The sequence below is a fragment of the Neovison vison genome, chromosome 8 (genome assembly GCF_020171115.1).
Source record: "Neovison vison isolate M4711 chromosome 8, ASM_NN_V1, whole genome shotgun sequence".
Lineage (NCBI taxonomy): Eukaryota > Metazoa > Chordata > Mammalia > Carnivora > Mustelidae > Neogale > Neogale vison.
The window spans coordinates 45,096,803-45,118,738 of NC_058098.1; the positions used below are offsets into that span (position 1 = coordinate 45,096,803).

At 45.4% G+C, this 21,936-nt stretch overlaps 1 protein-coding gene across 1 annotated transcript in view; it reads left to right on the forward strand.

Annotated features, from left to right (window-relative positions):
• CFAP61 (cilia and flagella associated protein 61) overlaps positions 1–21,936 on the forward strand; it is a 298,453-nt gene that overhangs the window by 271,947 nt on the left and 4,570 nt on the right. Inside the window, exon 25 of the mRNA XM_044263545.1 lies at positions 18,326–18,416. Within this exon, the coding sequence (XP_044119480.1) occupies positions 18,326–18,416 (91 nt within the window). The remainder of the gene's footprint in view (positions 1–18,325; positions 18,417–21,936) is intronic.

The following is a 21,936-nucleotide window of genomic DNA, read 5'->3' on the forward strand; positions in this document are numbered from 1 at the left end:
TGTTTGAATAGAGGACGGGTGGATATTTGGCATGGGGAGGAGAGATGACACGTGTTCATGAGCAAAGAACGGATGCAGATGAGAGCAGGCCCATGGCAGAGCTGGGGCAACATTCCCATCCTCACACCTACAGAGGGAGAGGCACTGGGGAGAACAGGCTGGCGGGGCTGGGGTCTGGGGGAGGGATTTCTGGGTGAGAAGATGGGGCAGTGCCCGACTGCTTGTTTTCTCAATCAAGCATGAGTCCGCTGAGAACCGTCAAGCAGAAAGGGGACTTGGATGGCTGAGGAAAGAGAAAAAGTCATCTCAGAGGTCAAAAAGGTGAATTGACCTCTGCAGGGTTTAGGATCACTGGGCAGTGTTGAGAGCACAGAAGAGATCTCAGGGTAAATGTGACGGGGGAGCCGGCAGTGGGCTTGTGTGAGGTTATTTCCTATCCTTCTTTGGCTTCTCGGGCACAGAAGAGAAGTAGGCAGACGGCAGGTGGCATGGAGGGAAAGGGAGTGTGGGATGGAGGGTGTTGCCCGCGAGGGACCCTGCAGCCTAAGGAGTGGCCGATGCAGTTGGCCACTGACTCCTCCCTTCTCACCTCAGCCTCCCCGCTCCACTCTGAGAAAGCGAATCGTTGCTCCAGAAGCCGGGACACACTGTGCTCAGCCCAGGCCCGTGTGTCCCCCTTAGGAGACAGGACAGAGGATGAAACGCTGCAGCCAGGACCACCACCCTCCCTGTCTTCCGAAACACATGAGCAGCTGCTGGCGACAGCTCCAGCCCTGTTTTTCAGCCTCCTGCCTCCTGCATAGAAACTAGCAGGAGAGCCGATCACCAATGGCTGCCCTTCACCCTGAGCCTCTTAGGGACCTCCCCGCTCAAGCCCACATTCTGGCGCAAGCCCACCCCAGCTCCTCCTTGACCCAGACACCCCTCGTGCTTCGCTCCCTGCCACAGCAAGACAGAAACCCAACTTCACCCCGTGGTCACCGCGCGTTCCCAGCGGGCATCATCTGCTCAGAGCTCCTGGCTCCCTCCCTGTATTCCTTGTCCCTTCTGATGGCTCTCTGCTCCAGTCTGTCCCTCCGCTCCTGCTGTCCCACCAGCCCCCATGGAATATTCTGGTGTCTCCCTGGCTTTCTTATCATGTCCTCAGGCCACCCCTTCTCTCCTGGGACTCTCATCTGCTCATCCTGCCCAACCGGACATCAACACTTCAGTAGCCTGCCTCTACCTCGTGTGAAACGTGGAGTGGGCTCACCGCCGCTGCCTCCACCTATCCTCCTCCCATTCCTGGAGTCCGCTGGCCACCTCGTCTCCCAAGGTGGGACCCGGGGTCAAAGACATGCCCCTTCCCTGCCATGCCTCCCCTCCTCCATCTCCCTCAACCACTCCCTTTAGCCATACAGCGGTGTTTAGCAAGCCCCTCGGCACCTGGCCGTATCCTAGTCCAGTGTAGCAGATCAAAAACATAAATAGCATGTCTACACCCCTCATTGGCCTGAAACCTTTCCATGGTTCTATATCATTTATGCAATAAAATTCTAAGGCTCCTGGACAAGCCCTGTTCTCTCGCCGCCCTCCCTCCCCCACCATCGGCCACATTGCACCGTCTTGCCCAGAACCCCCTGGGCAGCTTCCTGCCTCCACATCTCCCCACGCTCTTCCTTCTGCCTGGCACGCCCTCGGCAAACACCAGTCCCTTTCCGTGCTTCAGTAATCAGCTCCCTGCGGGTTATCACCAGAGCTTGTCCATGCTCTTAGGGCACTTGTCGCCCACTATTATCATTAGCTTTCGCATGCCTGTTGCCTCTTCTTGTCAGGGAGCCTCTGACTGTAAGGCTCACGGCATCTTTGTCTTTGCATTTGGAATATTTCTCCCCGTAGGCATTCAGCAAATGTTGGTTTTTATTTTTTTGTTCAACTCTAGACCAGTGTTGTCCAGTGGAAATATAGTATGGACCCTGTTTGTAATTTGAAACTTTTTAGTAGACACGTGAAAATCATAAAGAGAAAAAGATGAAATTAATTGGATAATATATTTTTATTCAACTCACTACACCCAAACTGTTTTCTTTTCAGCATTCAAGCAATATAAACACGTTGAGATGTGTTATGTTCTCTCTTTTTCTGTACTAGTCTTAAAAACCCAGTGTCTCTTTAGCCCTTGTAGCACAACTCAGTTGGGACCAGCCACATTGCAAGTGCTCATAGCCATGTGTGGCTGGTGGCTGATGGCTCCTGGACTGGGCAGCTAGGGTCTTGGGAGGGGCTGCTCTGGACCTCTGTTTTCTTACCTACAAAACAGGAAGGTCTCCAAGAACTGTCATCTCATATGTCTTCCTGTTCCTTTAAAAAAAAAAAAAGTGGGGGAGCTTCTAGGATTTCCTGATGAAGGAAGACAATATCCCCCTCTGAGAGTGAAGAGTGTCTTTCCACCAGCGACCAGATGGACCCGGCCATTTCCTTATATTTCCCCATCCCTTGTGCTCAGTGTGTGGTATATAAAGCCCTCAGAAGCAAGGTCTGGCCATGGAACTTCTGTGGGCTCAGCTCTGAAAACTTAACTCCTTGACCATTTCTTTACTCAGAGTGACACAATCAAGAGGCTAAACAATTAGTGATTTCTTTTAAATTTTTATTTCAAAATAAATGTCAATTTTCTGAAAAGTCTACACAACTAGAACAAAGTAAAAAGTTGCATACTCTTCATCTAGTTTCCCTAAATGTCAACATTTCACTGTCCTTGCTGTATCATTCTTTCTTTCTTTCCCTCTCTGTCTTTACATACACACACACATGCACACTCGCACACACACACACACACACGTGCATGCACGCGCACACACACACAAACACACACACTTTATGGATGGGAAGGCATAATTGTTTTCCTAATGTTTGTAAGTAGAGTGCAGAGACACGCTGCCCTCTAGATCCTTCAGTATACACTTCCTAAGACTATGATGACATCCTTCCATAACCATAGGACAATTGTCAACATTTAAAAACCACACGAATATGGTATAAATGGACTTTTCAGTCTTAGTCTTGCCAATTGTCCCACTGACCTCTCCCTACTGATCTAAGATTAGTTCTGTCTGCAGAATCGTTTCCAGTCTAGAATGGCTCCTGAGGCTTTTATCTTCATGAGCCTTCACCTGTGAAAAACACAGCCTGTTTCTTTGTAGAGTGTCTACCCTTTTGGGTCTGACATTCCCTCATTATTCCTGTCAGGTGATGCCTTCTCAGCGAACCACAGGCGCCATTTTGTGTCCCTCTCAGGGCAGCCTCTCAGGAGGCACACGGTACGGATCTGTCCTCTCACTGTATTGTTAACCGTGGCCCCGTGGTTGGGGTGGAGGCTGTAGGTTCCTCTGCTGGAAATGTAGTATTTTTACTTTCGTAATCAATTAGTGGTATTTTGAGACCATGTGATGTTCTGTTTTTTTTATCCTTTTTTTCCCCCACTAGTTTTTGCACCCATAAACAGTTCTTGCTGGAAATTTCTGTTACTGTGTTGGTGTCATGGGGAGAGATTGCAACTCCTTCATTAATTCTACACGTAGCATTTAGCTTTTGATTGTAAGGTAGAGCTATCCCTCTCCTTCATGTGTGTTTTCATTTGTCCATATCAGTGTGGACTTAATGGAGTCTCATACTATCTCATGGGTCATAATCCATTAGCCTCATTATTGTGTGTGTGAGAAGTAAGAACTGGGACTATGTTGGTTGTTGTTTTGTTTTTGTTGTTGTTGTTTTAAGTAGGTTCCCCACCCAGTGTGGGTCTTGAACTCACAAACCTGAGATCAAGGTTCGCATGTTCCATCAACTGAGCCAGCCAGGCACCCCACTGTTTGTCAAATTTTAATACTTGATTTTTGGAAACTGCAAACCTGAAAACGTAAGAGTGACAAAGTGAAGGAACAGTCTGTAGTTTCTCCTTATATCTGGTAAAAGCCTAAGTTAAAAAAATAAATAAATAAACATGTTACTTAGAAAAGCCCGTTATGAAAGGGAATTATTCGTTTTTTCCAAGATTTTTTATTTACACGAGAGAGAGAGAGAGAGCATGAAAGAAAGAGCACAAGGGGGAGGAGAGGGAGAAGCAGGCCTCCAGTTTAGCAGGGAGCCCTGTGTGAGGCTTGATCCCAGGATCCTGGGATCATGACCTGAGCCGAAGGCAGATGCTTAACCGATGCTTAAGCCACGCAGGCACCCATGAAAGGGAATTATTTTAAACATGTGTTAATTACTGAATTACTATAAATGTGTATTAAACGTACCATTCTCTTACACCGTACACAAAGATCAACTCAAAATGGATAAAAGACCTCAACGTGAGACAGGAATCTATCAGAATCTTAGAGGAGAACATAGGCAGTAATCTCTTCGATATCAGCCACAGCAACTTCTTTCAAGATACGTCTCCAAAGGCAAAGGAAACAAAAGCGAAAATAAACTTCTGGGACTTCATCAAAATCAAAAGCTTCTGCACAGCAAAGGAAACAGTCAAAAAAACAAAGAGGCAACCCACGGAATGGGAGAAGATATTTGCAAATGACAGTACAGACAAAAGGTTGATATCCAGGATCTATAATGAACTCCTCAAACTCAACCCACACGAAACAGACAAACACATCAAAAAATGGGCAGAAGATATGAACAGACACTTCTCCAATCAAGAAATACAAATGGCTATCAGACACATGAAAAAATGCTCATCATCATTAGCCCTCAGGGAGATTCAAATTAAAACCACATTGAGATATCACCTTACACCAGTTAGAATGGCCAAAATTAACAAAACAGGAAACAACATGTGTTGGAGAGGATGTGGAGAAAGGGGAACCCTCTTACACTGTTGGTGGGAATGCAAGTTGGTGCAGCCTCTTTGGAGAACAGTGTGGAGATTCCTCAAGAAATTAAAAATAGAGCTTCCCTACGACCCTGCAATTGCACTCCTGGGTATTTACCCCAAAGATACAGATGTCGTGAAAAGAAGGGCCATCTGTACCCCAATGTTTATAGCAGCAATGGCCACAGTCGCCAAACTATGGAAAGAACCAAGATGCCCTTCAACGGATGAGTGGATAAGGAAGATGTGGTCCATATACACTATGGAGTATTATGCCTCCATCAGAAAGGATGAATATCCAACTTTTGTAGCAACATGGACGGGACTGGAAGAGATTATGCGGAGTGAAATAAGTCAAGCAGAGAGAGTCAATTATCATATGGTTTCACTCATTTGTGGAGCATAACCAATAGCATGGAGGACAAGGGGCGTTAGAGAGTAGTAGGGAATTTGGGTAAATTGGAAGGGGAGGTGAACCATGAGAGACTATGGACTCTGAAAAACAATCTGAGGGGTTTGAAGTGGCGGGGGGGGTGGGAGGTTGGGGTACCAGGTGGTGGGTATTATAGAGGGCACAGCTTGCATGGAGCACTGGGTGTGGTGAAAAAATAATGAATACTGTTTTTCTGAAAATAAATAAATTGGGGAAAAAAAAAAAAAAACTCTGTTGAAAAACGGACAGAGAACAGTGAATACAAATGGCCAAAAATTTAGTAAAAGATTCTCAAATTCAAAAAAAAAAAAAAAAAAAAAAAAAACAAAACAAAAAAAAAACGTGCTATATATTCTGTACCAGTGAGTGATATTTCTATTAAGCACTCTTTTAAAATTCAGAAGGGCAATTCATTTAACCAAAGGAATAACGAGGCAGCACAATACCTTGTTTTTCTGGTGTTGGCTAGTTCTTGTGGCCTCAGTCTCACAAAAGGTAATTCCACCTGGTTCCTTTGTTCCCCCAACCCTCGGACTTGCAGGGGCTTATATGTGCATATATACACTTTTTTTTCCCTTTTCCTACAGAAAATAGATAGGAAATGGCCATGGCCGTGAGCGTGGCTGAGTGGCTGAGTGGCCTAATGCTAGCCCGTGCTCTCTGCAGCCTAATTAAAGGAAAATGGTTGTGCTTTCTATGAAGAGAGACACAGAATAACAAGAGAGGGACACAGGAAGTGAAGCTGAGCACTTAGAGCTTTCCCTTTGCTGCAGCATTAAATGCTAACCTTGCCTCATACTCTTCGGCCTGAATTTATATAACAAATCAGTGTAAATAGCTAGACAACTTCCAGGGCACTAGACTTACTGTGCAAATTCAATTAACACAGCCCCTAACAAACCAGCGATGTGCAAGGAAATGCCACAGATGGAACAAAAGGCCAGACATGTAGCGCTGGATAGAGTAGACTCATCCCCATGCTCAGACTGCGGTCATGGGTGGCACCATAAGAGACTGCCAGACCCACTTGCTCGCTGTGGAGAAGGGTCCGGGCAGGTGGCGTGGCCCCTGTGCTTTCACCAGTAAACTTAAATAGAAGGACAACTCTGAAGTATATAAAAACTACCCTCCTTCTTTAAGAAGACAGGTTTGCTCTGGCAAGTTAGGCAAAAAGGCAGACAGGTCAGAAGACAATCTGGCCCCGCTGGGCCTTGACATGTCTGCACCTTGGCCACAGCCTCTTTCCTGACTGCCATCTTGATAACATCCCACGAGCCACTGAATTCACCCCTTTTGTTTTAATTGCCTCCCTCTTCAAAATAAACCAGCAAAAACAAGAAATTCCATCTTTCCTCTTTTTACTGAACCTTCATCAGTTCAGACAGGAAAAAAATATATCAAGGCCTTGGTTTAACTGTTTTTATGTTATTTTTATTGATTCCCACGGAGCTCCTTAGTGTGTGACAAACATCATGAAGGCTTGTTATGAAGTCTCTCTTACCTTTGGTGCAGCTGAAATTCATGCTGCCGTAAAACAGCAGCTAAAATAGTTAATGCAGATGCCCTTGAAGGTAGGAAAAGCAGTCCCCGACAAACATGTCAGTCAGACAAACATGCTCTGGGAATCTGTGTTCTTTGAAACACTATAAAGCCTGGGTGGCTCAGTGGGTTAAGCTGCTGCCTTTGGCTCAGGTCATGATCTCAGGGTCCTGGGATCGAGTCCTGTATGGGTCTCTCTGCTCAACAGGGAGCCTGCTTCCCTCTCTCTCTCTGCCAGCCTTCGGGAGATGGCTGACTTCCACCCAACATTAGTATTTGGGTTTTAGTGCTCATGCGTCGCAAACCATTTTTCCTTAGAGCAGTAAACACCCACATTGGTTGAGGCCAGGTCCAGATTGTGACAACAAATCCATAGCTGATCTTTGGCAAGTGACAGTTACGACTGGTTATCAAATAACTAGTTGCTTTTGCCTTCAAAATCATTAATCTGACCTTTCCAGAGATGCCTCAAAGCAGGAAATTGACCAAATAGAGATTCTGGCAAAGTAAAGTTGGACAGGAAATATTTATAATCAGACTTCCATTTCAGGCTTTGGGGCTTGTTTGTTTGTTTTTGTCTGCTCCTGTGTAACTCCACTGCCCCAGAGATATGTAATATAACTTCTGAACAAAGCTAGGGTTAACTGGAAATACTTTTTGCTATGATTGTTTTAAATTTTGTGTTGAAATGCACAAATCCACTTTCTTTCATGGGCAGAATAAAATGACCAGAATACAATCTTATACTCAAACACAAATTGTTCCCTGTTCTCTGCCTTTAAGCTTACTTGGGTTAGATGCAGGTGTGCAAGAATCAGGGGCTCTCCCAGGGGCTTGGAGGTGGGGGTCACATATGTAAAACACTTTGTGTGGGATGTTTTTCTGATTGTTTAATTTGAATGTAGACTGATAGATACGCTCTAGTTCTGGAACATCAATTAAATAAATACATTCTCCCAATATTCATAAGCTTAATGGAAAGAAAAGATTTTTGTTCCATGCAGATGCTATGGAGTCTTTGGCTTATCATAGAAGACACAACATCCTTTCTCTCATTCCTCTTCAGAGACAGAATCCTGGTTTATAGGATGTTACATTGTACTTATAATAAACGGCAATGATTCTCAGCCTCCTCTGCAACCAAGGAAGCCATATGACCAATCTTCGGCCAGTAAGACATAAATAGAAGTGCTAGGTGAGAGTTCTAGGAATTGTCCCTAAAAGTGAGGGGAAGGGCCCTCTTTTTCTCTTTATCCATCTAAGAACATGTATGTGATGACTGGAGCTTGGCAGCCATTTTGCACCATGAGGCCAAATGCCCTATGCATAGAACTGTGCTCTGATGTCAGTGGAACCACCATGTCCATCCTAGACACTTCACCTAACCATTCTTTGTGTGAAAAAAAAAGTACTTATTTAAAAAACTTTTATAACTGTAATCAAATTTAATCTTAGCTAATGCAGGGGACACAAATGAAATGAGGTGATTCAGAAAGTTGCTAGACAGGCTCCAAAATGAGCATAAAGAAATGAGATTTGGTTGTGGTGTTGTTCAGAACATGAAATTTGAGGTCGAGCAGAAAAACGGTTAAGAGCTGGTTCATCCTCATTAATTGTGTGACTTTGGACATTTCTGAATCTATTTCTGCTTCTGCAAAATGGACTGGAAAGTCCCAGTTTAGAGGTCTGGAACTAAGTTGAAGAGAGATAATACACAGAAACTATTTAGCACAGTGTCCGTGGGCTGCATCCCCAGAAGAATACAACAGCACCTTGCCATCAAGCTGTCATAAAAAGTGACTTGTCTCAGAGTGTAGTAACCACCTGCCAGGTGGTATGTAAGCTACCTTAGGCAGTAGACACAACTTACTAATTATGGAATAATTTTAATAAGAATTAGAAAACCAGTACTAACACATCAAATCTGTGATTCCACAGATATCATGGCTTAGGACAAGGCAGAAGTAGTTAGATCTTTTTTTTTTAAGGGTAATCAATCTAAAGAAGATTTTTGAAGTAATGCATAATGTCCATGAAAAACTGATCGGTTCCCAAGTGACCAAAGGTTGGCAAACACTAGCCAAGAGAAGTGAACTTAGAAATGCAGTGACAAAGACCTGATGGCAAATGGACAGCAGCTTCATCCTGCTGAGCCTCTCTCCAGCCTTGCCTTCCCACAATATGCCCCTCTGCTGCCTGCATGTGCCTCAGTTTCCCTTACACTATGCCACCCTCCCCGCAGGGTGTGCTTCTGGAGCAGGGATCACACTTGCATGGTGGTTCTCTCGGTGCCCAAAAAGTGTCTGTCCGTGATTGATTAGTGGCCAACAATGACCTCTACCTTGCCACTTTGTAGCTGTGGAAGTCAGGAGCCCTGGAAGATACTGGTTCCTGGAGGACAGAGAAAAGAGGGGAGAGAAAAGTATTTATGGGAGGACAGTGGGGAAGAAATGAGGACTCAGTGAAGGGTGGTTGAGCCAGCAGAGAACAGAGAACCAGAGGGAAACAGGTGCTGGAAATAAAGAAAGAGGATTTTGGAAGTCTTCATTGGACCTGTTAGGATGGATGGATGCAAGCATACATGAACGGGTGGCGAGGTGGGTGGAGGGATGGAAGGATGGATGAGCAGATGGACAGATGGGTGGAAGAAAGGAAGTTAGGACAAAGAATGTGTTCTTAGCGCCTATACCAGCATGGCGAAGGAGATATGGGGCAGATGGCTTCTGAAAACATGTTTACAAACCTGCCTTCACCTCACCCAGACCCCTTCACCAGGCTTTGCACACCACATGTCTTCTGTGGCCCTCAGGTGAGCAGTGATACCGGCCAGGCTGGCAATGACAGTGATGAGTCACAGGGGGCAACAGCTGTGTCTGGGTGCAACCACGATGACATACCCTGACATCTGTCACTTCATGCATTCTTAGACTTAAATGCGAGAGACAAGTCCTAGCAGCCAATGCTCCAGTCCATGCTACATAAGGCTGAGACTTGCTGTGGGCATGACCTACAACTAGGCATTGTGGGAGCTGTCTGTCTATCCTCCTCCTTGAATCGAAGATGCTGTTGATACAAGAAAGGTCTTGGACAGTGAGAATTTCATTCTCTCAGGAAAGCCTGCAGCCCCCCACCCCCACCCCCTGTGCAGTTTCCCACAGGGAGAAAAGGCAACCCTTGGGTGAATTTCCAGCTTGAGCAAACTTCTGTGCGGGTGTGAGTAGCAGCTGGGGATTCTCTTAATGAGTCTAAAAGCAAAAACTATTATCTCTCCAGAATAAAATTAGAAAGATTTTCATTTAAAAAAAAAAGAAAGAAAGAAAGAAAGAAAAAGATCGATCGATCTTGGAGAAAGGTAATGGACTTTTTTCTCTGTCCACCTGCCTCCTTTTTCCTAACTATTGCGTGATTGAGCCATTTGAACCTCGGTGGGAAGGGAGTGCAGCCTAGCTAGCTCTTCTCCTTTTCTCCCCGCCTGCCAGGGAGGCCTCGCCTTGCAGTTAAGATCCAGGACTTGAAAGAACACCATCCTTTACCCACTGTAGTCTTTTCCCTTAGACATGTCAGTCTTTTTTCCAAGATCAGCAAATGCAGCTTCCTCCAGCCTGTGCTCTGGGCTTGCTTTTCTCAGCATTCAGTGTAGCCACTGGCTCGGCTAGTTACCAGCTCCCCACCCAGCTTATATGATTTTGCCAATAAAATTGGCTGATTGACCAGATGAGGATGAGCTCTGAGGAAGTCTGATCAACTGCTTAATGATTGGGCCATATTGACCAGGAATGGTTAATAGAGTTCCACAAGTTGACATTTCCCCGGGCTTCTGAGAAAAGTGTATCATTTGCAAAAGTGATGGAAAATTTAAGTCCCCCTAAAGAAGCCTGGCCAGTCATTGGCAAATTGACTAGAGACTGTAGTGTCATCTGTTTGGGTCCTGGATAATTTGTGTAAACTTTTTCTCATGGCCAGATCTGTGCATAGAAATGATTTGTGTGATATTAACACCCAAACCCACACAGCCACTGAGAAGTCACGTCGCTGCCGTGTTCCTACCTAACATTCCCTCCTGAAGATTTCTAGGCAGCCAGCTAGGAAGGTTATTTAGTGGCTCTGGTTAGTCTTCCTTTTTTGAACATAAACTGGGAAAGCAGTTAATATTTTCTCTCTTTTTTCTTTTTCTTTTTTTTTTTTTTTAATTTGACAGACAGAGATCACAAGTGGGCAGAGAGAGAGAGGAAGAAGCAGGCTCTCCGAGGAGCAGAGAGCCCGATGCAGGGCTCGATCCCGGGATCATGACCTGAGCCGAGGGCAGAGGCTTTAACCCAATGAGCCACCCAGGCACCCCAATATTTTCTTGTTTTTAAAAGTTCAATAATTTTGAATTATTTCAGAATTATTATCAGGAGCTCCTAGGTGGCTCAGTCGGTTAGGAAGCTGACTTTTGATTTTGGCTGAGGTCATGAGCTCAGGCTCATGGAATCAAGCCCCATGTCAGGCTCTGTGCTGAGGCATGGAGCCTGCTTGAGATTCTCTCTCTCTCTCCCTCCTCCCCTTCCCCCCTACTCATTCTGGCTTCCTCTCTCTCTCTCTCTCTCTCTCAAAAAAGAAATTCAGTATTCATGGAAATAGAAGTTTCCTGAAAGCTGATCACTAATGCTGAGTATCCATAGCCCTCGGGGCGGTCGGTGCCAACCTGACCACAGCCTTGGCAAGGATTCCAGATGCTCCTCTCCTTTCTGTGGAGAAGGCAGGAAACCAAAGTACAGAATACCTTCAGTTTGTGGGGAGAAAACTAGACCTACATCTTTTCATAAAGCGAAACTTCTTTTTAACATCCTTCTATCAAAAGGAGATCAGCTCAGTTTGACTCAATGTTCTCATCAATTGCAAAAGGAGTTTGGTTCAATTCCAAGCTTTTCTAATTTTAATAACGAAGCCCGCTGTGTGTGTAGGATGGCTTAAAGGAAGCCCAAAGTGTTCTGTGCCACCCATAAACCCCCTATTATCTAAACAGGGTCCTAGCAGGTGGTGCAGAGGCTCTCCATGGAGGGGGGGGGCAGCCTGAGGCGGACCCCTGCCCTCACCCACAGGTGTCTTCGGAAACTTGGGCCCCACAGCTCCCTCTGTCTCCTTGGGACCAGCCGGATAGCCTCAGATAGCCTCTTCGGTATGACACTGCCGTGGTGGCTATATGACAGCCGGATGCTGTGGGAACCCAGACCCCACAGTGAGTAAGAGAAAAAGACAAGTGCCAGGTTAACTTTTCTGCAAGGTCAGAACTACCCCAGGCAGTGAAACCAGTGCAGAGAAAGCAAGTGGAAGCCCTTGGGGCAAGAATTAGCTTCAAAAAGGATGTTTGTATTGGTCTCAAGCTTTGGACAGTACCAGGGAAGATGCAAATGTGGAGAAGGCTGCTCTGGGCTGCAGAGATGGCACAGAGCCCACCAGGCAGGAAGGCCAGAGTGGAAGGTGTCCGGAGTGGGGCAGAGGAAGTGAGAATCTTAGGCCCTCCACAGAAAGGAGGCGGCAAAGGGAGCACTGGGCAACTGAGGTGCAGTCTGGATTGGGGAGAAACCTGAGCTGGAGACTCTGAGTGTGCACCCTCAAGCTGTCAGCTCCCCACCGCTACTCGCCCTGAGCTCCCCCTCCCTACCCCCAGCCTGCAGATGAAGGCACGCAGGAGCTCTGTCACCCACAGGCCAGGGCGGAGAGGGAGTTGACCATGGCTTTCCAGTCCCCATGCCGATGTAGGGGTCAGCATAGGAGATGCTCAGTTGGGTGCCCCTGCCATTATGGCTGGCGGCTGGCGTTGTCCTTCCTATGCAGAATGGAAAGGGAAAAGGAATGCACGCCTGTTTCATTCTTTCCCATAATGGGATTGAACTGGCCTTCTTTGAAGAAAAATATTAGCCCCTGCTGGAGTGAATCAGGACTCAGATAGCCTGCTATTGGGATGCTTTCACCCACCTGAGATGCTCTTGCCTGGGTAGGGTGTGCAAATTAACATTCTCAGCAGCCTTCAACCACAATAAATCAGCTTCGGAAATTCTCAGGGAACAAAACTCACTCCAGCTTAACACGTGTGTTTGGTTTGGTTTGGTCACAGGGCACGTGGATTTTTAGCAAGTAGATTATAATGCCTGCCTTTAAAAATCTCCCCTAAAAAGTAGAGCCCCCTGTGCATTATAGAAAAGAGAAATATTGCTTTCATCTTAAGCTGATGCCCACATGCAGCACTTTAGAAAACTCGGGCCACACGGCCCTGCATCTGAGGGGCGGCTGGCGAGTTGGAGAGGCATTGTGTTCCGTGATGGGAGAATATTACTCTGTTTCGGAGAGAAATGCTGGAATATAAGGTTATTAAAAAAATTTTATAAAATTGTTACACAGCCCCATTTTCTCTGCAAGTCAATTTCCTAAAATGTTAATTTGCCCATGGTTCAGAGGGTGGGAGGGATGAATAGGCAGAGCATAGGAGACTTTTAGGGCCATGAAACTCTTCGGTATGACACTGTCGTGGTGGCTATATGACAGACCCATTTGTCAAATCCACAGAATGTGCACCGGGACAGACAAATGAACCTCAGTGTCAACTATAGACTTTAGTTAAGAATAATGTATCAGTAATGAACGACTGGGTGGCTCAGTCATTCAGCCTCTGCCTTCCGCTCAGGTCATGATCCCAGGGCCCTGGGACTGAGCCCTGCATCAGGATCCCTGCTCGGTGGGAAGCCTGCTTCTCCCTTTCCCACCCACCCTACTTATGTCCCCTCTCTTGCTGTCTCTCTCTCTGTCACTGTCACATAAATAAAATCTTAAAAAAAAAAAAGAACAATGTATCAATACTGGTTCATCAACTGGAAGGAACTGGAACAAATGTGCCTTCCCCATCATGCAAGGGGTTAAGAGGAGAAACCGAGGGCGGGGCCAATGTATGGGAACTCTGCATTTCTGCTCTCATTTTTTCTGTACACCTAAAATCTGCTCTAAAGATAAAACGTATTCATTAAAACATGTTAATTTGCCAGAACCAAACAAGGTCTGGGGGAGTATGGAAGTGGCTTATAGAGAGAGACAGAGCTACTTGGGGCTATGAATGTAAAATGACCAAGCACCACAGCCCATAGCAGGAACAAAGGGACAGGGGTCTTCATCATAGTGGCTGCTCTGAGGTCATCTGGTGCCCTTAAAAATCACTACCAGAAGAAGCAGTGTCTGTAAGCACTGGGGAGGAACCTTGCAAATGAGATTCTTCTCCGGGTAGATTTTTGAGTACATTTTTTCCTCTCTTAATCAAAGGGACTATTGGAAACTGCAGATTATCTGCTACTCATTTTCTTCTTAAATCCCATTCATTTCTACATTCCATCTGATCAGAGTTGAAATCACCTTCCATGATCTTAGGGTTCCGTGATCGAGTCCCACATCTGGCACCCTGCTCGGTGGGGAGTCTGCTTCTCCCTCTGCCCCTTTCTCCCCCGCTTGTGCTCTCTCTCTCTTAAATAAATAAATAAAATCTTAAAAAAAAAAAAAAAGGAATGGATGACCTTCCAGTTGGATTTCTGTTCAGGGGTCCACCCGAGTCTAAAATCGTTGTTTTAACCCCAGGCTAAGGATGTCACTTCATGCATCTTTAGCTTGATCCGGGTGGCGGGCTGTGAGAATCTGATGGCACAGACAGGTGTGCAGAAGCTGGTCTCCACGCAGGGTGGGGGCCCACACACTCCTCTTGCTGGTGCACCAGCTCTCCCCCCCCTTCCCCCATGCGGCAGGAGCCTTAGCATTTCATGACCCCATGTCCACCGCATGAAGCTGCACTCAAACTGAGAAGGAGCCTTCGGAAGTCAGCCGACTGGTTTGGCTTCTAGGGTGTCTCTTTTCATTACTACACTTAGCTTTAATGGAACCCAGGAGTTCTTTCTTGAGAGAGAAAGAAAAGCCATAGAGACTTCTATAAACCTTTCCCTTTTATAAGTAAAAATGGCTGTCACAGATGAATTCCAGGAAGATAGGTAACAAATAGTTTGCTACAGGGATTGTCACCTTCTGGACCAGGGTCCCAAATTGTTTTCTGATGGGAAACAATGGTAGGAAGTGTGAGAAAAATAAGATTTCAGGTCTCCCAGACCACTGGTCTGCAAGCTGTTCGAGGTACTGTGATAAGACTAGAAATCATCAAATGCCCAGGTGCCCTTTCTGCTGGACACTGGTGTGAGAGTCATGGAGAGTTTCAAAGGCAGCAAAGAAAAACTTTGCAAAAATACCCAACTTCCTGTACGTGCCTCCCCTCCGTCCTCCCCCTACGCCATCCTCCCTCCCGTCAGGGACTGTACAGAGGGGCTTAGCAATTGCATTTTCGGAAGATGAAGGATCATGGGTTTCTCCAGCCAGCAGTGTTCGGCTCTGTGGACAGAGGCTAATGGAATGTGGGCATTAGACGGTGGGTGGGCTGGGACCTTCTGGAAGTGGAGTTTCCCCAGAGTTCTCTCTATAAAGCAGACAGAAGGGGAGGGCATGAAGCAAAGATGTCGCGCGGGACCTGGGTTATGGGCACAGGGCCGTGCCAGGCTGAGAAAGGCAGAGAGACTAAGGATGTGGCACCTCGAAGGATGTGGCTGTAGACCCTGAGATCAAGAGGGTGGAAACACACTGGAAACATTTAAAAGGGCTCATTGTTGGGTGCCTTGGTGGGGCCCTCACTTAAACTTCCAACTCTCAATTTCAGATCAGGTCATGATCTCAGGGCTCTGGGATGGAGTCTGAAGTCAGGATTCACGCTCAGTGGGGAGTCAGCTTGAGATTCTCTCTCTGCCTCTCTCTCTCTCCCCCTGCTCTGGTCAACGGATAAATAAATAAATAAAATATTTTAAAAATATACAAAGGAACCCATTGGTTCCTCACTTAGGAATTATGACAGTTTCAAGTTTGCACATCCAAAATTCCCTGAAGTAGGGACCATCCAGGCAAGGCTGTGCACTAGTGTCTGGACATAGACTATAATCGATATTTTGATCCAGGAAGCTACTCTTCCAAGACGTGTCAAAACATCACCCCTCTGGGCTCATCCTCTCCGAGGTGGCTAGCTGGGCACCAATGCCATTGCTCCAGGAATTAGATGGAGGTTGGATGTTGGCCAGGGTTTGTAGGGGCCCAGAACCCCGGCCAGAACTCCCATCAACTCAGCTCCACTCACTACAAATTAGGTGACCTCGAGCAATTCCAGAGACAAGCAGATTTCCTCCAGCAAATTTCCACAAAGTGCCCTTCCGACACCCTCAGCCTTGTTTGCTGTGGGGCTTAGCAAGACCATCCTGAAGCCCTGGTTTCACCTATGTCTTTCCCTCTCTTCCCAGCAAGGCTCTCTTTTTCATAATATTGCCCGTCTTGGGGCACTTTACCGAGTTGTCACCTCTTAATTTGGCAGAACTTGCCTCTGTCCTAATGGAAGACGATCAGGGTCCGGCAGTATATAATGTACTCGGGCGACGTGCATTCATTCATTCGTGGAGCTCTGGGAGATACCTGTCGCTTGCAAGTGCTGAGCTAGATGGCCACAGAGTGATGACAGTGGTCCCCGCTTACCGGAGGGAATATCTTCCAAGACCCCCAGTGGATGCCTAAAGCCACGGGTGGTACTGAGCCCTGCATACACTGGCTTTTTCTACACACACATAACTACGATAGAGTTTAATTTATAAACTAGGCATGGTAAGAGATTAACAGCAATGACAATAACAGAACACTTACAATCATCTACTTAATAAAAGGTATGTGCATGTGGTCTCTATCGAAATATGTTATCATGCTGTATTCGTCCTCCTTGTGATTACGGGAGATGCCCGCATGACCAGGTGAAGGGGGCGGGCGCTGAGACGTAGTGTGAGGCTACTGCTGGCCTTCTGACGACAGGATGGGATCCCCTGCTTCCAGACCACAGCTCATCTCGTGGTGACTGAAACCACGGAAAGTGAAATCACAGATATGGGGAGACTACTATACAGCATAGTCCGTACTGGACTCCTACCCCTGGGAGCATCCTTCCCGCCCATGCCGTCCTGAGCTCACCCCTTACCACTCCCCCTCTTCTCTCCACTCTGCCTTCCTGAGTGCTCTGCACACACACTCCTGCCTCTAGAACTTTGCACCTGCTGTTCCCTCTCTCTGGAAAGCTCTTCCTCCAGATCTCTGTGTGACTCCCTCTCTCTCTCCCCTCGGGTCTTTACTCCCTGAGCCTTCCTTTGCCCCCACCACCACATCTTTGTCTGACTTGTGTTTTTCTCCTAAGCAGTTCTCATTATCTAACACACTATATATTCACTCACTATTCATCACTTGGATGGAAGCTTCTCAGTGGCAGGATGCATGTCTCTTTTGGTTCCTACTGTTTCCTCTGCACCCAGAACAGTGCTGGGCACTGGTGAGTGTTCAATAAATATCAGTGGAATTAATAGTTGAGCGAATAACAACAAAGGAGGTAATTAAGCATGAAATTTGGTCACATTCTGGCCAAGGAAATAGGTGATAGGTAATAACTGATCTAGCTTAGTGCCATGCTTAGCGTAGCACAGACTTGTCATGATGCTTGTCGTTTGTGGCCTCAGTGGTCCCTGGGACTCATCACCTCTTCTCTAAGAATTAACTTTAAGTCTGGGGAAACAGAAGGTGCTCGTTTGCACGTGGGCCCCAGTTTTTTCTTCCCCTGTGTGCACACATGACATCCATTAGCCATAATGGGCATGACAAACACATGCAGAAAAGAGGGAAACCCACATGACCGATGTGTCCCCAGCACTGAAGAAGAGAGGTTTCTGGTTCCCAGACACCTGCCGTTAAAATAAAGTAAGAATTAAAATACCAATAAATGTGCTTGGTCCTCCAAGAATGCATCAGATTTTCAACGATCGCCTGGAAATAGAGGAGGGCCTTATTGTTCTCCAGGTAAGAAAGCATTTATTCAAACAGTTTTCAGTGAAGAGTTAGCCAATATAAACACCAAAAGAGCTGCTCTCCTAAAAAGAGATTCAATTAAGCATCAGTGCAATTGTACGGAGACCATGTTGAACACCGAGGTGGCCTGTTTTTCTGGTCATTATTAATCCTGAGATCTTAATGATGCACAACGTTTGTGTCATTGTCTACCCAAATGTAATTTGTTTATGCAGCAGTTCAGCTAATCCTGCAATCTGTTTTTCTCAAATGAGGGCAGATAATGGAGACACCGTTCTTTACAAGTCTTCAGGCTTTTAAATTCTGATAAAATCAGGATTCTTCGCTGGGTCTTGCCCCAGCTCTGAATTAAACCACTTTAAATGTAATTATGGAACCTGGCCTTACATCAGGAACATCCATTTAAAAAATTGATTGGCTAGGCTGTTCCACGAGGCATTTTATGAGCAAACGATTGCAAAGGGGCCAGAACTGTAATTTATAAAGGCAAAAAAGCAGGTAAATACTTTATTAGTGGTAATGAGAGGGTTTCCAGCTAACTGAATCTTTTCTTTCCTCCCTAGCTACTTCATGGAGCCATGGTGCATGGCCCTCTTTCACGATCGTTTTATTGATCTAAGGAAAGAGTTACGCCAGATCTTGACCTCCAAGGAGGTAAGAGTGATTAATAGATATGTGAGTTATTCCTTGAAAATTACAAGCAGTTTATAGTCGTTGATCATTTAGACTTTTGTCTACAGTCTCCTTTTTGGTTTTAGTTTTAAAGCCAACAATACTTCCTATAAACAAGTTAGGGAGTATGCGAACGCGAACATCATGATACTTCTGGAAAAGTGGATTATTTAAATCTTTTTGGGAGAGGCAGATTTCTTTCTCCTTTTTACACATAACTGTATTTCCATTATCAGGTAACAGTGTCCGCTGCAAAATGGGTCTGAGTTTTATCTACTTGTTCTCAAGAACAAACATTGAATTCCTTTAGTTTCTGCCCACACTTGCTAGCCATTCACTAAACATGTGTGCACGTGTGTGCACACATGTGCGTGTGTTGTTATACAAATGTAAAGGGAAGACATAAGATGTCCAAACACACCCCTTTAATATCCAAAACCTCTTTCTCAAAGTGATAATTGACTGGAAGTTAGGCTACATTTCCCAAAGTCTCCATGTTCAGCAAGAAATTTGACTCTGCAATGTCAATCATGAAATACTTGCGAAACTTCAAATTCAGTTCTTTCATTCAACACAAGAGTCCTTACAGGAGCTGTGGAATGTTAGCATCTATGCTCAAAAAGTGGTCAGATATCCATCCTAGATTCTCCCTTGCTCCACTTGGACAAGGGCAGGGGCACAGCTTAACCTCACTGTGTTTTGTTGTCTTCATGGTCAAGTCCTGCGACTCTGTTATCAATTCCACTTGAGAGCACCTGTGCCCCTCGAAGGTTCCCATGGTGAAGGCCACCATCTTGGGCAGCACAGATCATGTGCCGAGCCCCAACTGTATGAACCACCTCCCTTAACCATAATGAGAGCCATTCAGGACACTCTACTGTTACAGTTTTGACTTTATCAATGAGGGGGCTAAAGCTGAAAGATTTTAAATGACCTGCTATGGGTTACACAGCTATGCTGTGGCCAGCAAGTTTCAGACTCAAGGATCTCTTGGCCTGAAGTCAGGTATACAGGCAGTGAGCCATATGGACTAAACTGCTAGGCTTGGTATCTCCTCTTCATCGCCTGCCCCCTTTTCAGTTTTATGCCTGGGGTCCAACCAAGGTGGGAAATTGAAATAACTATACTAATCCAAAGAAGATTCAAATTGGGGGAAATAGGTTTAAAGTATAAATCAAACTCAGTTGTCTTTAGGACCCACACAGATAGGAACCAGGCAGGTAAAGGTACATGAGGGAGGCCGAGGGGACTGTGACCATGCAAAGGTTATCCCCCTGAAGTCACTCAAATTTGAATAAATGCTACAGGTCCAACAGGTCCCCCACTTCATGCTAAAACTGAGGGAGTCAGCTGAGGTTGAAACATGAGCTCAAGATGTGAGCCTGGTGTTTACTGAATTTCATTCAAATCTTTAGGCCCCTCTCTTGCTCTCAAAATGCATTCTGTGGTTCATTATTGCACCACAGCAAAGACTCATTAGTTTTCTAATTATTCCATCAAAACTCTGTGCCTAAGTCCTTTTACACCCCCAGAATCGAACTCCTCTGTTAATATTTCGCACAGAGCCAAGGAGTTTTAGAAGCCAAGCTTAAAAGGGAAGCAGTCCTCTCATTTTTTCAAGTAAACCACAAAACCCAACAATAGTTGCTTTTCACGGTCCTGATTGAGACCCCCTTAACCTTTTATCCAGAGACAGACATCTGCTCTGGGTCAGTTTGTTATGTGTGAAGTCAGCACGGACAACAGGCCCTTTCAGTAGACCAGAAGGGACCATGAACATTTGTGGAAGACACACTGAGGGCTCCCCCACCATTCTTGTGACTTTTCTTGATTTCTGGGAAATGAAACTTCTGGAAGAAGAGCTTCCACAAAGACCTTGCACTGCTTTCTGCATTTCCATTTGTCAAGCAGGCAAGGCCACAGGGAGAGGTGGTGCCCGCAATGGTGTCTGCCTCTAGCTCAGACCTGTCTCTGCGGAGCAGAGATGACCTGTTCCTACCTCAGAGAGCTGTGGGAGGAGTGAAGGAGGGAACACATGCTGCTTGCCCCCACAAATAATGGCAGTGGAGACCGGCTGGCAGTGGAAAGAGGGCTCAGATAAGCAGATAAGCAGACATACAGGAGTTCATTTAAGAGTCTTGCAATAGGGGGCACCTGGGTGCCTCAGTGGGTTGGGCTTCTGCCTTTGGCTCCGGTCATGGTCCCAGGGTCCTGGTACCAAGCCCCGCATCAGGCTCTCTGCTCTGCGGGGAGCCTGCCTCCCTTCCTCTCTCTCTGCCTGCCTCTCTGCCTACTTGTGATCTCTGTCTGTCAAATAAATAAATAAATAATCTTTAAAAAAAAAAAAAGGAGTCTGGCAATAGGAAAAGAAAGAGCTAGCCTTCACTAAAGAATGATGGTAATTCTTATCCTCAAATATTGAGATGAACGTGACCCACTTCATTTCACTTCTAGCTTGGCTTTAGGAAAGTACAGGAGTCCAGTCCCATCAACTATGATATCTTATAGCTCTCCCTCTACATGAAGAAAAGGGAGTAAAAGACTATTATCTTTGACTGTTTTATTTTAAAAACAAGCTCATTGTAAGACTTCACAAGTCCTTTCATGGAAGTAAAGAGGAATAGATTATAAACCCACTGGGACTGCTTTTAGCAGTGGCTTAAGCCAAAGAATCACTGACCAATGTGAAATTTTGTATAGTCAAGATCATTCCTCAAAAAGATAACAATTATAGAAAAATACTATAAAAATATATGCACCTAACAACAAAATCCATATTATATATATATATATATATATATATAGAGAGAGAGAGAGAGAGAGAGAACTGTTGATAGGAATCAAGGAAGAAGTAGTTCTAAATTAAGGGCTGGGGAATTCCATATCTCACTTTCAATAATGGATAGAACAACCAGATGAAGATCAATAAGAAAATAGGGCACTTAGACAACACTATAAAACAAATAGACCTAATAGACACACACAAAACACTTTACTCAACAGCAGCAGAATGCACATTGTTCTTAAGCATACATGGAGCGTTCCCCAAGACAGGCCATATGTTGGGCCACAAAACAAGTGTCAATAAATTTTCAAAGACTTAAATCATACAAAGTATATTCTCCAACTGCAATGGAATAAAACTGGAAATCAAAAACAGAAGGAAATAATTCCACAAAATTGTGGAAATTAAACACAGACTCTTAAGCAACTTCTTTGATTTTAAAGAAGAAATCAATGAGATATTAGAAATACTTAGAAACAGGGTGCCTGGGTAGCTCAGTGGGTTAAGCCTTTACCTTTGGCTCAGGTCATGATTTCAGGGTCCTGGGATCAAGCCCCGCATTGGGCTCTGCTCAGCAGGGAGCCTGCTTCCCCCTCCCCTCTGCCTGCCTCTCTGCCTAGTTGTGATCTCTTTCTCTCTTTGTCAAATAAATAAATAAATCTTTTTTTTAAAAAAAAGAAATACTTAGAAACAAATGAAAACAAAATCACAACGTAC